The sequence below is a fragment of the Eleginops maclovinus genome, chromosome 22 (assembly GCF_036324505.1).
Source record: "Eleginops maclovinus isolate JMC-PN-2008 ecotype Puerto Natales chromosome 22, JC_Emac_rtc_rv5, whole genome shotgun sequence".
Taxonomy (NCBI): domain Eukaryota; kingdom Metazoa; phylum Chordata; class Actinopteri; order Perciformes; family Eleginopidae; genus Eleginops; species Eleginops maclovinus.
In genome coordinates this window covers 703,991-720,185 of record NC_086370.1, presented here as the reverse complement: position 1 = coordinate 720,185, position 16,195 = coordinate 703,991, and the positions used below count along the sequence as shown (strand labels likewise).

At 42.2% G+C, this 16,195-nt stretch overlaps 2 protein-coding genes across 3 annotated transcripts in view; both read left to right on the top strand.

The window, feature by feature from the left end:
- Window positions 1–7,108, top strand: part of LOC134858543 (heterogeneous nuclear ribonucleoprotein L-like) — a 33,907-nt gene extending 26,799 nt beyond the window's left edge. Inside the window, exons 9-14 of the mRNA XM_063874509.1 lie at window positions 1,353–1,570; window positions 1,762–1,883; window positions 2,144–2,345; window positions 3,077–3,134; window positions 3,280–3,378; window positions 4,024–7,108. Coding sequence (XP_063730579.1) covers window positions 1,353–1,570; window positions 1,762–1,883; window positions 2,144–2,345; window positions 3,077–3,134; window positions 3,280–3,378; window positions 4,024–4,079 — 755 coding nt within the window. The 3' untranslated portion in view covers window positions 4,080–7,108. The remainder of the gene's footprint in view (window positions 1–1,352; window positions 1,571–1,761; window positions 1,884–2,143; window positions 2,346–3,076; window positions 3,135–3,279; window positions 3,379–4,023) is intronic.
- Window positions 7,109–7,905: 797 nt separating this feature from the next.
- Window positions 7,906–15,881, top strand: cdk1 (cyclin dependent kinase 1). Of its 2 annotated transcripts, XM_063874526.1 has the most exons (8): window positions 7,906–8,032; window positions 8,643–8,684; window positions 8,879–9,035; window positions 9,990–10,113; window positions 12,376–12,546; window positions 12,654–12,817; window positions 13,647–13,788; window positions 15,606–15,881. In XM_063874526.1, the coding sequence occupies exons 2-8, from the start codon at window positions 8,648–8,650 to the stop codon at window positions 15,720–15,722; spliced, it is 912 nt and encodes a 303-aa protein (XP_063730596.1). In that variant the 5' UTR covers window positions 7,906–8,032; window positions 8,643–8,647; the 3' UTR covers window positions 15,723–15,881. The 2 variants fall into 2 exon arrangements, with proteins under 2 accessions (XP_063730596.1, XP_063730595.1); XM_063874525.1 differs by lacking the exon at window positions 7,906–8,032 and having other exon boundaries at window positions 8,603–8,684.
- Window positions 15,882–16,195: the final 314 nt, after the last annotated feature.

The window sequence follows — 16,195 nt, the reverse complement described above, 5'->3', positions numbered from 1 at the left end:
CTCCCCGCCTGAAAGATCTGTTGCGTATTAGTTACGCTGTCCCTAGGTGTCACTTTGGTCACGTTTGGTGTCGCATGAGGCCATGAGATTAGGAGATGAAAACTAAGACATTTTCATTTGGCCCATGTTTGATCTCAGAATTCTACTACATTCTTAGCTTAACAAAACAAAAACTTACCCTTAATGTTGAACATGGACGCAATGATTGTTCCATACTCATGTGGAGTTGTCTCAATCTTGTGATGACGGCGTAAATGTTTTGCTATGTTAGACGTTCCACCGCTGCACTGAATGGTGGCATTACAGAGGTTGCACCTTGCGTTCTGGCCCCCTGAAAGCTTTGTTACGTGATCCCAGACTTTACTGGTCTTCCCACGTGGCATAACAAACAAATTCACTCCGCGCAGTCCGCGGCCTTTAACTAACGCAGCAAAATTACTAAAAAGCAACAAAGGCCGCCAATGCCAGCAGGACTGACCTGCTTTTGAGTCTTTTTGACCAATCAGAACGCTGGATCAGCCAAGCTCTCGCAATGTCTCGTGAGACTGTGGCGAGAGGATCTCAAATCAAAGATGGCTCTGATTTCAAGTTTCAGCGTGGCATTTTAAGTCTTTTCCAGTGCTAAATGTTCGTCTTTCTGGTAGGATTTACGCATCTTCAGTCACAAAATAACCTTATACTTGGTGTAAATTTATATCGGTACAGTACCGGTACGCAGCCCTAACACACTCACACACACACACACACACACACACACACACACACACACACACACACACACACACACACACACACACACACACACACACACAGCATAGATGAGAACTATCATGTGTAATGGTCAGGTGCAGCAGCAGGTAGGTGTATACAGCATGTCTTTACTCTATTTATCCGTTGGTGTGAGCACACTGTCAGGGATCCAGTCCTCAGTGTGAGTCTAATTAGCTCATTCAAGTGATGATCTGTTTAGTACAGATCCCCTCTTTGTTTCTCTCCTTTCTGCTGCACCTCAGCAAGGACCAACATTATATGACAGTTTAAACTAACCCAGACAACAGAACTTTGGACTTGAAAAATGTAGCGTCGCTAGAGGGCAGTGTTAACATCCTTACTCGTTGTATGTGTGAACCATTGATAACTGGATAACAGTTTGTGGTGGCATTTCTATTGATCAAATGTGAGTGAGTAAAATACTTTCCTGCTATGATGGTCAAAAGAGAGTTTCACTGAGTTGGGGTTATAAGGGGATCCCTGGTCGAACAGCGGGACCCCTCTAGCACAGAAGGCTCCGCTCTCCTCACTGTTCCAGGGAACTGGTTGGGAAGAATATGAGCTGCAGTGTGTCTCCTCAGGCCCCCCCTGCCCCCTGTTGCCTCTGCCCGGCAGCAGCAGGTACAAGCTGGGCTCGGTGGATGTCCCAGACATGGTGTCCTACCCTCTGCCACAGTCCTCCTCCTCCTACTCTGGACACGCCCCCAGCTCTGTTGCCATGGTGAGCGGCCTCCATTCGTCCAAGATGAACTGCACCCGCATCTTCAACCTCTTCTGCCTCTACGGAAACATCGAGAAGGTGGGTGTGCTTATATTCTCAAAGTCAAGTTTTGTTTTAATAATGATGCTTTTTAACAGTTTCAGTTAAGAGTGTGTGTGTGTGTGTGTCACGTGTGTGTGTGTGTGTGTGTGTGTGTGTGTGTGTGTGTGTGTGTGTGTGTGTGTGTGTGTGTGTGTGTGTGTGTGTGTGTGTCACGTGTGTGCTTGTAGGTGAAGTTCATGAAGAGTGTTCCGGGCACAGCGTTGGTGGAGATGGGAGATGAGTATGCTGTGGACCGAGCCATCACACACCTCAACTCCATCAAGGTGTTTGGCAAGAGACTCAATGTCTGGTAGGAAGGTTGTTCACACACACACACACACACACACACACACACACACACACACACACACACATATGCAGTACATATACACGTACACAATATGTTTCATATCTGTAAATCAGAGTTACACCACCTAGCCTAATGAAACAGGACATGTATCTGTGTGTGTCTGTGTGTGTGTGTGTGTGTGTGTGTGTGTGTGTGTGTGTGTGTGTGTGTGTGTGTGTGTGTGTGTGTGTGTGTGTGTGTGTGTGTGTGTGTGTGTGCAGTGTGTCTAAGCAGCATGCAGTGATCCCCAGCCAGGTGTTTGAGTTGGAGGACGGCAGCAGCAGCTACAAGGACTTTGCCATGACCCGGAATAACCGCTTCAGCAGCGCAGGGCAGGCGTCCAAAAACATCATCCAGCCTCCGTCTGCAGTGCTGCACTACTACAACGTCCCCCCATGCATATCGCAGGACCACCTGCTGAGGGTATGCTGCTCCACACTCACACAGGTCCAAGCGTCTGCTATCCAGTGAAAGTAGTTAACCTCTGACCTGCCTGTCCGTCTCTGTGTCTCTGTCCCTCTACTACACCTGAACAGCTCTTACCTCACCAGTTTCTGATTTTCATATTCTGGTCCAGGCCTGGAGTCCTCACATCTCAACTAAACTATGCCTTTCGTTCAAATGTATTGAAGAGTCCCCAACTAGAATAACACAATTATGCTTTAGTTTTACCATAAAGCTGATGTACAGAAAGGCCATATGTATATTTAAATTACAAATGCAACATTTAATGTTAATGTGTGACCAATAAATAACATATAAGAACATATAAATGAGATACATGTACACAGAGAGTACATGTATTTGTAGATGTTTCCATATACATATGTACATATATATATTATATTTGTTTATATTTTATTAGATATTCACTTGTATTTTAAAAACAACTAATTATTGTTCATGTGGCCAAATGAGTAATATTTTATGCTGACACAGTGTCATCATGCAGAAAGAAGAGTTTCAGAGCTGCTGCGGACAAGTGTACGTGTGTGTGTGTGTGTGTGTGTGTGTGTGTGTGTGTGTGTGTGTGTGTGTGTGTGTGTGTGTGTGTGTGTGTGTGGGTGCGCTTGCTTGCGTGTCACACAATCAGTCAAGTTGTGCATTAGGTGCCTAAGTGTTGCCTCATATTTTCTGTGTGTGTGTTCGGGCAGCTGTGTACGGAGCATGATGTGCCAGGCTTTGTCAAATTCAAGATGTTTGATGCCAAACGTGAGTAGAACTTTCTTAAGGTTAAGGTTCTTGTTTAAGATAGAAAGTCTTTGAACTGATTCATTACTTTACTTCTCTTTGTGAACTGATGTTTCACTTTTAATTCACTATTGTTGTAATCTCTCCTCTCGTGTGTGTTCCTCAGCCTCCTCTAAGACCATCTCTGGCCTGCTGGAGTTTGACAGTAAGACGGAGGCGGTGGAGGTTCTGACTGTCCTCAACCACTATCAGATCCGGATCCCCAGTGAGTCTTCAACCCTCCTTTCTCTCAGCCTGATTGTAATTGCACCGGAAAGTCAAATCTATATTCAGTATGTTCCTCTCCATACTGCTGACAGACACATATTACATGACTGCTTCTTTTGGACCCGGGTCATTGGAGTCAACATGGTAAAATATGTTTAAGGACAAAGACAATATTTGAGATTTGACATCTTTAAAATATGCTATTTTTATACATTTTGATATTCATTCTGACATAAACACTATTGTATTCCTTAAGTGTGACTATTAGAGAAGTGTGACCAAAGTATGTTCTAAAGAGACTTTGCACAGATGAACATAGATGTCACAGTGTTTGCATATTACTATAAATCTCCCTGTGTGTCAAATAAAATATGACTTTGTAATTATATGACATCATTTATTGTTATTATAATACAAACATTCCCCTCAGAGTCAGCTTCACTGCACCGGAACTAAATAACAATTAAAAACAACAACAAAGCAGTGCAATGAAGACACAAGAACACCATTCATCTGTGATATTGCCTGGCAAATGGTGTCCAATACTGTGTGTGTGTGTGTGTGTGTGTGTGTGTGTGTGTGTGTGTGTGTGTGTGTGTGTGTGTGTGTGTGTGTGTGTGTGTGTGTGTGTGCGTGGTTTCAGATGGATCCAACCCATACACCCTGAAACTGTGCTTCTCCACTTCATCTCATCTATAAAAGAAGAAGAGGCGGGAGGGGGGAGCCTGAGACACAGACACCCAGAGGTGGAGGATCAAACGATGGACAGACTGAGAGAGATGTGGCCTTTAGGTGATAAGATGAGTGGTGGACACTGTCACACCAAACACACACACACTCAGCCCCCCAGACCAATCACAGCTCAGCATGCTACTCTACAGAGTGGTGCTGTGGTGACATGTTTCTGTAGGCCAGCCCAGAAGTTAGCATCGCAAGGGCTCCCTCAACAAAAAGACAATGGGATTCCTCCAAATAATTGCAGAAAATAATCTCTGTGGCAAACACACTCTCATGATAAATGGACGTTTAGTTCAGCAGGATAATCTGCACATATTAACGCCACTTTATGATTTTTAACGCGTAAATGCAGTTGACAGAAGTAAAACGCTTTAGGATATAAAGAAACTACATCACGGTCACATGACTGCCTGTCACCACAGCTAAGCTGAAGGCAGACTCGGCATGGCGGTGTTTAGTCGTTTATTTACTCCCTTGTTAGCTACTGCTGTTTTTATGACACATAGCAGCTTCCAACATTCACAAGTATCGTAATTACAGTCTTGTTTTATATCTTTGAATAAAACAAGAACCTCTGGAAAGCTTGTTTAACCTCAGACCTTATTTCTGCCTTCTAACCAAAAACATGTTCAATAAACCTTGGACTTCGAGACGAGGGAACCGGAAGTGCTAAATCAAGGTTTAGGACTCCTTCCTGCACCACTCTATAACGACTGACAGACACTCTCTTTTTTCCAATCCTAAGTCCAGTTTGGACATCTTTAAAATGATGATTTTATAAAGGTGGTGACTGAAACAATATTGTATTATTTTAAACCAGGTACATATGGTGTGTTGTTTTAAATTGTCATTGAACACATATAGTAGATGTGACTTTGACTTTAACAAAAGTTCTCATGTAGACATCATTAGTGCCATTTAAGGATGGAAGTGTCACTCCACTGTCTGTGGGAGCCCGGAGTGGTATGTGCTGTTAACAAATGACCTTTAATGTACGTAGGAGAGTTGTTGTGATTAATTTTAGCTCTACAGGGATTAATTAAGGTCCGTCTTATCTTATCAGTCCCACCATCGCCATATAAGTGCAAGAAAACTTAAGAAGTATCAAATTCAAATGAGCAGATGAGATTTACTGAGCACATTCATCCTTGTCATCCGGTAACTTCGTAACATTTTGGGCACTCTGTGATCTTCCCTTTAGTGCCACCTCAGGCCAAGATACCATGGAAGAATCATTTTCGTTATAAAGCTTTTAGGAACTTTTTTCTAGCACCCTCCTCTAGATGCTACTGGCGAAGCTCTAGGAATTGCAAAGTTATTCATGCGTTTTTGTCCTGTCATTCAAACTATGGGCTGTAATGAAAGCAGGATTTCAGACTTTGATGCTTCTAGTTTGACAGCACTACATGTTATAAATGGAATGACCACAGTTATTGCACATGGAAGAGCTAGTGAGAAACAATGAGCTTCAAAGGTAGTCCATATGGAAAATAACTCAGTTAACACAGTGCTGTTTCAAGTCTGCTATTGTCACATTAAGGTTACTGGTACTTGAATTATTACCAGTCATTACTGTTAAGATACTGTTGATGACATGTGTTTAGTATAAAACCTGAACACGACTTAATGTATTCAGGCATCAGAATCTGAGCTGGATTTCCTATCTGAGTATTGATCAAATGATCATGTGTTGAGCCTTAAACCAGCTCGGGCATGGACATGGAGAGCACAGTTGTTGCTAGATGCTTTGGCTAGTGAAATAGGACCTGACACATCCATTCAGTCTGATCGTTGCAGAAAGGTCCCGCCTTTTATCATTATTTCTTTAATGTGTATTTTCTCTAGCAACATCGTGAGAGGTCATGCTGTCAGAGGAAACTCATGGAATACATTTGTTAAGATAATGAGAAGCAAATTATTGAGTTTGTTAGGACTTCATCGGCTGAATTTTACACACCCACTTTTGCGGCATGAGGTCACCTCTGAACACACCGCTCTCCAACAAATGGCAGTTCAGTCAGGGGCCATTTCCTGCAGGTCGACTGTGCTCAGCACCACAGTGGAGTCAGGCTGCAACCAAACACACCAGGTTTTAAAGAAGGACATCTATTAAACAGATGCACTACTTCTTAAACTGGAGAAAACAACTACTGTAAGAGCAGTTTGTCAAAGTATAACTAGGAAGTCGCTTTTCCATCTTTCCCATAAACACACAACTTGTTTTAGAACCGGCTGATCTTTAATATGCGTACATTCAACCTTTTAGCACCTTAAAGTGTCCCCTCTGTGCTCGTGCTCATTTCTGAAACAAATACTGTATGTACCTATTTTCACTGCACATGGAAATCTACTGGAATGACATCATATTAATGGCTGTTGTATTATTTTTCAAATCTAATGTTGATGCAAGATTTGTTGGTGTGTTTTGCATCAAACATGTGAATTAATAAGCTACCTTAAATCTGAGAGGATGATCGGACACGCTCAGCAGTTTGTTCCATCCTGTATCGCAGATTTCACTGCTCGGAGCTTTTCTTTAAGAATGTGGGCATCCATAACACTTGTTAATTAAGGCATGCTTTCTGTATATAACGTGTAAATAAGTAAGCATTGTGAAAGGTTGTCGTCAGAGGAATCCCGCTTTGTTTGCAGTTAGAGTAAAGTTCATTTTGATGTCGTTTGTACGTCTCTTACAGTACTTGAATCTTACTGTATTTCTAAGGTTTTGTTTGAAGTATTTTTAAGCCTTTAATGCAGTTTGATAACACTGATGTGAGGACTGACAGTATGAGACAGATCAGCAGGTTTCTCATGGTTCTGACTCTGTAAAGATTAAATGTTGTTAACTGTCTGTAATCACTAACAGAACACTCAGAACTATAGTGCTCAATTAATCTAAACATCTCTGTGGTTGTAACTTATATGTACATGTTGAAATGGAATAAATTCAGGTTTGGAGCTGTCAGGTCAGCTTCACACAGCTCATCCCAGAGGCTGGTCTTCATTCACACTCACACATCTTGTGTTCACATAAAGGGGGTCTTTATTGTTTTGTTTTTACACATTCAAAGTAATTGAGATTTACCGTCTTCCCCAACAGAAAGAACAACTATAATGTCCAAAGGGTATATAACATAGATTTCAGTTTTTAAAAAAGGGCTACACACATCAGAAGTTTTCTTGGAGTCTGGAGTGTGCCACTGTTTGAATGACATATTTCAAGCCAATGTAATACATACGTAACAAAGGCTATTGTAAATGGTTAAGTATCTTTAATATATGCATTGTTCAGCTCAAAGTGAAATTTGAATTACAATATTATGTACAACAAATTACTTAATCTAAACTAACACCTTTTAGGATGATGGTATTCATCCGTATTGTTTTAATTCATGTACAGACCATACAAACACAAATATACACGTTTCTTCGAACATATGGTGAGAAACCCCAGGTCTGTACCAGGAAGGCCATGGGACAATAGGAGCAGCAGCTGAACACGAGTTAACCAGTCGCATTATTTCACCAACGAGCCTCGCAAGATTATGATGTTAAATATATACTTTCACATCACGTCAGTTGTTAAACCACTAAAGCTTAAAATCTTTTCTTACAATAGAATATAGACTTTTTATACACCGTCTGTAGATACCGGATACAGTAGATAGGGGGCGGTGCCTGGTTGTCTGCCTGGGATAGAACTGCCTTACGTTACGTCACGTCGGCGCGTCGTCTCCCGCTCAATCCCCGTGAGTGAACTCCGTTCCCTGATTGGCCGATTTCAAAACCATCGAGTGTAGCTCATTGGTCTGTTTTGAACCGCTGTTTTCCTGCAAGCAATTCAAAAGAGTCTGTCAGCATCCAGCAACAGTCTGTGTGAAGAGTACATACCTCACCAAACGACGCGAAGTCAGGTAACTGTTATTTTATTTTATACAGCCTGAAATATGAACTATGCTATTTCTCAGGTCAGTCGAAAACTCAGATAATTTACATCTGGCCTAAAAAACGGTCAGCTGCCACCTGAAAACGAATAGAAGGTAACGTTTTAGCATTAGCTAAGCTAACGTTGGGGACCTTACGCTGCTTGATCAGCATGAAGAAAACGGCAGTTTATTGTCTTTCATCTATCAAGTTAACCTCTCACTGTCGCTATTGTAAGAGAAACAACAGCTTTGGTAAACAGCGAACAACTGGTGCAGTGTAAACCGTGTTCTGAGCCATATTAATCTAAAGTAACGTTAACTACACGATTATTCTACCAACGTCAGTTTATTTTGGCTTTAACTAGTAACTAATATCTCCAAGTTAAAATGTATATGATGCATACATGTGTCCTTGGCTGAACTAACAGTTAGTTACAAGGTGTTAAGCCTTCACATTCTGGTTAGTTTTTAGGCCACATTGTAGAGATGAGTCACTTTGACTTTAATATGTCAGTTAATGTATGTGAATAAGAAAACGTGCTGAGAATAACTGATGATGTCTGGAGAAATGGCATGACAGCGTTTTTTCTGTCTTTAGGCATAATGGAAGACTACTTGAAGATAGAGAAAATCGGAGAAGGTTTGTCTATTTTTATTCCCTTCAACAATTTTGCTTCTGCTGTCTGTCTGGAGAAGTACATGTACATATTAGCTCCCTTCCCATCCCACTGTAGACACTATAATCCACAAGTCCAAGACCAAAGCAGTTGTTTTCCAATGTCTCTCTGGCTGTGCTTGAGGTGATTATATAACTGTTAACATACTCTTGTGCAGGTACCTATGGGGTGGTGTATAAGGGCAGACACAAAGCCACCGGGCAGGTTGTGGCGATGAAGAAGATCCGCCTGGAGAGTGAGGAGGAGGGGGTTCCAAGCACCGCTGTCAGAGAGGTCTCTCTGCTGCAGGAGCTCAAGCATCCCAACGTAGTACGGTAAGCTGGCTCAGTGTGAAGCGTTACACAACAACAGAGGTAGAAGTACTCAGGTCTTGTTCTTGAGTAAAGTAGAAGTACTCAGATCCTGTACTTGAGTAAAAGTAGAAGTACTCAGGTCTTGTACTTGAGTAAAGTAGAAGTACTCAGGTCTTGTACTTGAGTAAAGTAGAAGTACCAGAGTGTAGGAATACTCTGTCACAGTAAAAGTATTCTAAATGTTCCTCCAGTGAAAGTAGAAAGTACTCTCCTCTAAATGTACTTAAAGTAGCGACAGTAAAAGTAGTCATTGTCTGATTGGTCCATTTCAGAATAATATCTCTGATATGTTTTATAATGATTGATCAGTAAAGTGTTCTCAGAGCTGGTAAAGGTGCAGCTAGTTTGAATGGCTTTGTATACTGCAGGGTAGCTGCTGGATTTACTGCAGGTGAACTACAGTCTGATTTAAGGGAGATTATATTTACCATCATTCATCCAGATCTGTAAAGTAACTAAAGGGATTAAATACATGTAGTTCAGTAAAAGTACACCATCTACCTCTGATCTGTAGTGGAGTAGAAGTACTCAGTAGGAAAAAAAGGAAAAACTCAAGTAAAGTAAGAAGTCCCTCCAAAGTACAGTACCCGAGTAAATCTACTTGGTCACTTTACACGGCTGCTCAACAGGCCCCAACATGTGCAATGAACAGCTACAGTTATCTTGTGAATCCTCTAATGAAATGTTTTTGTTGAAATTGTGTCAGCAAGTGGTTAACTCCCCCCTTTTCAAGTACATTTGATGTGTTTGAAAGATAATATATACAATAGATGTTTTCAGCTCCATGCTTTCAGTATAAATGTCTACCATTGCATTCATTATACAAGCAAGTGGGGATCATGTGAGTCACAGCCTGTGAGAAAAAGCACACGCGTGTATGAATTAGTACTAAACCATTAATTGTATTTATCCCAGACTCCTGGATGTTCTGATGCAGGAGTCTCGTCTCTACCTCATCTTTGAGTTCCTGTCCATGGACCTGAAGAAATACCTGGACTCTATCCCCTTGGGCCAGTACATGGAGCCTATGCTGGTCAAGGTACCTGTGTTTGTGATTTAAAGTCGCAGCAGTTCTTCTTCGTCTTTCAGCTGCATTATTGCAGCTTTACATTTTGGTTTTGAATTGGATTAAGAAATGAAAAAAAGAAACATGGTGAACTACAATGCATGAAGTGTACCTCTATCTCCCAAAGAAATGGTTTTTGCAATGCTTGAAGGTCTGTCAAATGATCCTTTAAATGCGTTACATATCTGATGCACATCATTTAAAAACACCCACGGTTATAATGATATCAGCTCCTTAGCGCTATTTCTGCTTCATAAACTCAGAATGCAGACAGGTTACTCATAAAAGGTTCTTATGGTAATGTATTGCATCTTTCATCACAATAATACAAGAAATAAGCAACGACAAAACCTGTTCATTTCAGTGACACAGTGTATTTGTAGACCAACCTTGAAGTTCCATTGCAAGGGACAAGAACCAATGTATGATTACATAAAGTAATCTCTGTGGCAAACGCATGTTTATAATACTTACACGTTTAGTTTAGGGCAGGGGTGTCCAAACTTTTTTCACCGAGGGCCACATACAGAGAGCTGGGCCCCTGATAGAGGTGGATATCGCCTCATAAGTTCAGTCATAAGTTAGCAAAATAAATCAAATGTAGGAGAATAATGCGCGATACTTAAAGAACAGCCTACATCCCGTCTCTGTTTAGGGGTTCATTTATTCTGTTGGCTGCTCATTCCTTAAAACAGAAGCCTCAGGTTGCTGATAATGAGAGTAAACGTGAAGGCTACATCTCCAGCTCGTTATAGAAATAAGTTTCCTTTTTTTATCAACTAAAATTAGTTAGAATGTTTTAAATTCTAAATGACAAAATGTATTTTAAATTGGGCTCAATAATATATCTGAACATATATATTTGAGAAGTACAAAATAAGACAAGCAGAAGTTTAATTTGTGGGCCATATTCCATGATACTTTTAGAATTTGCAGAGGGCCGATTCAAATTGGCCTGCGGGCCGCGTTTGGCCCCCGGCCGTAGTTTGGACACCCCTGGTTTAGTGGGCTGATCTCCACATATTAACATAACACCATATATTTCTTTTAAAGGAACAACGAGAAGCTAATATTAGGCTATAAAGGAACTACTGCACAGTCACATGACTTCTGGTCACCACCGCTAAGCTAAAGGCAACAAATGTATGCTGTAGTAGTCTCATTTAGAAACGTGTTAGCAACAACCATTTTTATGACACATGGAAGGTTCAGACAGCCACCGGTGGGGAATTTACTCTGGTGTTTTATGTGATAAAACAAATAGTGGAAATCTCTTCAGCTTGTGTTTACCACAGACCATCATTTGGTAATCTAACCACAAACACGTTAAAAAATATGTAGGTGTCTAGATGAGAGTACCTGGAAGTTTTAAATGCTAACCCGCTTCCTGGTTTAAGACTCATTCCTGCACCACTCTATTTGCAGATATGCTGCAGCCAAAATTGGTGATATTATAGTTGATGCATGCTGGTTATTAGGGATGCTCCGATCACGGTTTTTGGGGCCAATCACCAGAATCAGAATCGGCCAATACCGGTCATGGGGTGGGTGGGGACTATGGGGATCTTCCATAGCTTGCTTTACTGACTTGGTGCTGGCTTGCCTTTCATACTCGCCGTATTCTTTGACATGACAAACTCTCGAAAGGTATTCAATTGTCGTTGTTGCGTTCCGACCCAAGGGATTTTTGCTTTACATGTGTTGCATAACGCTTGTGTGTGTGTGTGTGTGTGTGTGTGTGTGTGTGTGTGTGTGTGTGTGTGTGTGTGTGTGTGTGTGTGTGTGTGTGTGTGTGTGTGTGTGTGTGTGTGTGTGTGTGTGTGTGTGTGTGTGTGTGTGTGTGTGTGTGTGTGTGTGTGTGTGTGTGTGTGTGTGTGTGTGTGTGTGTGTGTGTGTGTGTGTGTGTGTGTGTGTGTGTGTGTGTGTGTGTGTGTGTGTGTGTGTGTGTGTGTGTGTGTGTGTGTGTGTGTGTGTGTGTGTGTGATCATATTAACTTTACTTGTTTTTTGGGATGCTAGCTGTCAAAAATGGCTACTCGGTAAGCATAAGGTTCAGGACCTAGGGAACTCAGCAAGCTCTTAAAAAAAGTTCTTAAACAATCCTAAATTGGTGATGCAAAGATTCAATGATGAACTTGATTAAAATACTGAACTGAAGACTTGGTTTTTGAAACTGAAAACGTTCTCATCAGTCTCACAATGGTAACATGTGTCTCCTCCCTTGTCCGCCCTATAGAGCTACCTTTACCAGATCTTGGAGGGCATTTACTTCTGTCACTGTCGCCGTGTCCTCCACCGGGACCTGAAACCCCAGAACCTTCTGATAGACAACAAGGGCGTTATCAAGCTGGCCGACTTTGGCCTGGCTCGGGCCTTTGGTGTTCCTGTCCGGGTCTACACCCATGAGGTGAGAATCCATTCACACAGCGCGGGACTCAATGTGGAAGTGACGAGCAAAAAGCATTCTGCCTCACAGTGAGCGCTGTGCCCATTGAGCTCTCGTTTGTCTTCCAGGTCGTAACTCTTTGGTACCGGGCTCCCGAGGTCCTCCTGGGTTCCCCCCGATATTCAACCCCTGTGGATGTTTGGAGCACTGGGACCATCTTTTCTGAGCTGGCCACTAAGAAGCCTCTGTTCCATGGAGATTCTGAGATAGACCAGCTCTTTAAGATCTTCAGGTAGAGCACCAAACATCTCCTTCATGCATGTCTCTACCTTAGTGTCTCACCTTCCAACATGAAGCAAAATGCGAAACATCTGAGAGTCCATAAGAATAGTAGGTATGTGCTGTTTAAATCTAGCACTTACAGTGGAGACAGGCTCTGACGTCATGTATGCATAAACCATCCACACACTAACAGTAAATCCTTTCTCTAGCTCAGAGAATAAATTGTAGCCATTGGTGACTCCTTATGAGTCCATTATGTCACCCATCAGCTATTAATCAAAGAGGTCCACTATTTAAACCACAGTGCTGTTATTTTTGTGATGCGACTGCAGCCATCAGTTGGTGGGGATTACAGGTGTGAATCTTTAGGTATTTCACAGTTCCTTCTCAACTGAGACTGGATCCAGTGCATGGCTGTAGTGGTTCCAGATGTTCACGCCTCTGCTGTGCAGTAAATGAGGCAGTGTGGCAAATGACAGCATGTTCTATCACTGTCAACACACAAATGCAAACTTGAGTATTTTTCAATTCTTGTTCATAACAATAACCAATTCTAGTTTTCCAACAAAGAATAAGCCCCCTGTTGCACAAATAAAATGAGAGATCTTAACAGTAACAGCTGTGTGCAATAGTATGTCTGTATTGTGTGGACGAGGCCGCACACATGTGCTGTAACACTGACCCTGGGATACCCCTCCCTCAAAGTTCTGAACTCTCCACAGCCTTGTCCCTGGGATTGAAACTGCTTTAATGGTTCCTCCAAGCTGTCACTGCTGAGGGTCCTGGTCCCCGGAGGCCCACACTGTGCCCCCTCTGAATGCTCTTTCTGTTCTCTCCAGGGCTCTGGGAACCCCCAACAACGATGTTTGGCCAGATGTAGAGAGCCTACCTGACTTCAAAAACACCTTCCCTAAATGGAAGTCTGGCAACCTGCCATCACTGGTGAAGAACCTGGATAAGAATGGCATGGACCTTCTGGCGGTAAGGACCACAGTTACAAATATAACATCTGTGGACAACTACTGAATACCAGTTGGGAACTAGTTAGAAATGAAAACGACTGAAACCAGCCTCTCTCTGGCAACACCGTTAAAATGAGGGCTGCCCCCGGTCAGTCGGCGAAAAACATATTCGTCGACTAATTTTTCATGAGCCGATTAGTCGTTAAAAAAAAGGGTCAATCTGCGCGCTGCATGTGCTATGACGCATCAGCAGGAAACCTCCTCAGACTTCCTTCAGAGCTGTGCCTGGTCCTTAAGTTATTTTGTTGGGCAGGATATCCAAAGTGTGCGATCCTTCTGAGCATGGAAGGGATGAGCCCCAAAAGGTGACATGCAAACTCCGCTGGAAAAAGGTGCCTCCGTATCCACACCGTCATAACAACACACGGAGATTTATGATCCCCGACAACGTGTGTTCCTTCCTCAGACTCGGAGGACAACAGCAGCAGTGAGTCAGGCAGGAGCCTCGCTTTGTATCAACATATCTATCTAATCATTCTGAGCTCAGAAAACGATCAATCCAAGCTTTCATTTCATGATCAGGGCGTAATGTGCGGAGGGATTTTTGCCGACGAGCATATTTGTTGCTGTATCCACTTCCTGTGCTTCCAGTATTTATTGGGTAGTTATATTCAGATATGAATTATAGAAACTATACGTAAATGCTCTGTGTGTGCTCGCTGCTTGTTCACACACATTAAGAATCCTTACCGGAGCTTCTGCTATTTGTACCGCTGCCGGGCGGACCGCTGCGTCCGTGCAGTGCGCTGTGACTCATTCACTTTCTACATCTACAATTTCATTTATATTTCAACGGTTAATTATTCCATCAGTATTTTATATTTCATAACGTACCATCCTGTTATAATCAGGCTTTGAAACTGAAACCGTTTTGGGAGAAGAAAAACATAGAACAATATTGTTTCATAAATCATAAAACTCGATTCAGGCATCAGTCGACTAATGGCCTGAATCGATGACTTTAGTCAAGGGCAGCCCGAGTTCAAATCCTGGAGGCATTAAGTGAGCACATCTGCCGTCCCACAAACTTTACATATTTAACATCATCGATGGAAGAACCATGTTTGATTTCAGTAAATACGGGGTTATTGATATCATCAATTATGTATTGTGCAGCGTAATTACCAAGTCCCACATTGTAACTCACTTCAGGTGTTGGTGCTGCGGTGAGTCTGCATCAGCAGGAAGCTAACAGTGCACGGAGTCTGTTATCACTAGACACTGCACCAAGGCCGTTTTATGTATTGGGGATTAGTTCTCTCAAATGCAATGTGTCCATCAGCTGTACTTGAAAGTAACGTGTAGGATAAAGAGGTGTTGTATTTCTATATTCTGAAATATTTGCAGACTTCCTGAGTTTTTGTTCCAACTTGAGGGGGCGTCCATGTGAATATTCTGGATTGAATCCGCTCTCATATGAACTGATTCAGAATTGAATTGTCTTTTTACTTGGACCATGTGTCGCCCTCCCACCAAGTTAGAATAACTTGTGTCCACGCCCTTTTGCTTAATTTAGTTTTAATGGCAAAACCTCTCCATAATCTCTTTGGCCTCGTCTCTGTCTTTTTTCTGTGTCCGTGCAGCCTTTGCCTGAGCGATCTGTAATATGTAGATTACATTCATTCTTTGAATAGATTTTTTGTTGGTGGGGCTTCGCACCCTACATGCCAGCGAACGACCAGGCGTACCAATCGGCTTCACAAGTTTAATCAAAAATCTGTTTAAGAGCTCATGTTGCTGCACCTTTAACACCCTGCTCTTGACTCTTTGCTGCAGAAAATGTTGACCTACAACCCTCCCAAGAGGATTTCGGCCCGTGAGGCCATGACTCACCCATACTTTGACGACTTGGACAAATCCACCCTGCCGGCTGCCAGCATCAACAAAATCTGAAATGGACTGACCTACTGCAGACACATTCATACCCATTGTGAATTCCCATTCTGTAAATACTTATGTGTGTTAAACTCGTTGTAGACCTTTTTAGTTAAGTTTTGTCTTTCAACAATGTCTTTTCAATAAAACTGCACTTTCTGTGACTCCAAACTTTTACCCTTAGTGTGTGTCGTTAACCTGAAGCGTTTAAAATGACACATTTGCAAATGCTATGATTAGGATCCTAGGACCAGTTCAACAGACCCTGGATATGTTTGAGTGGTCTGGCTTAACTAACGATCTCGCTCAGCGTTCCTACGACGCAGGTCAACCCAGGGTTTCTTTGTCCGGCTGAGCGTACTGACAGCGCAGCGTCATATCGTGCTAGACAAATAAGAAGTTAAACTTTGAACATCCATGAATGAAACCCTTCATCCAGGATGAAAGCAACATTCAGCTGCAAGGTGCAGGAAGAACAGCTGGTAAACAAA

Excerpts from the sequence above, each read along its gene's own strand:
- cdk1 (XM_063874525.1), top strand. The coding sequence starts at position 8,618 with ATGACAGCGTTTTTTCTGTCTTTAGGCATAATGGAAGACTACTTGAAG. Across the intron at positions 12,547-12,653 it reads TCCGGGTCTACACCCATGAG|GTCGTAACTCTTTGGTACCG; the intron begins GTGAGAATCCAT and ends TTTGTCTTCCAG. Across the intron at positions 12,818-13,646 it reads CAGCTCTTTAAGATCTTCAG|GGCTCTGGGAACCCCCAACA; the intron begins GTAGAGCACCAA and ends TGTTCTCTCCAG.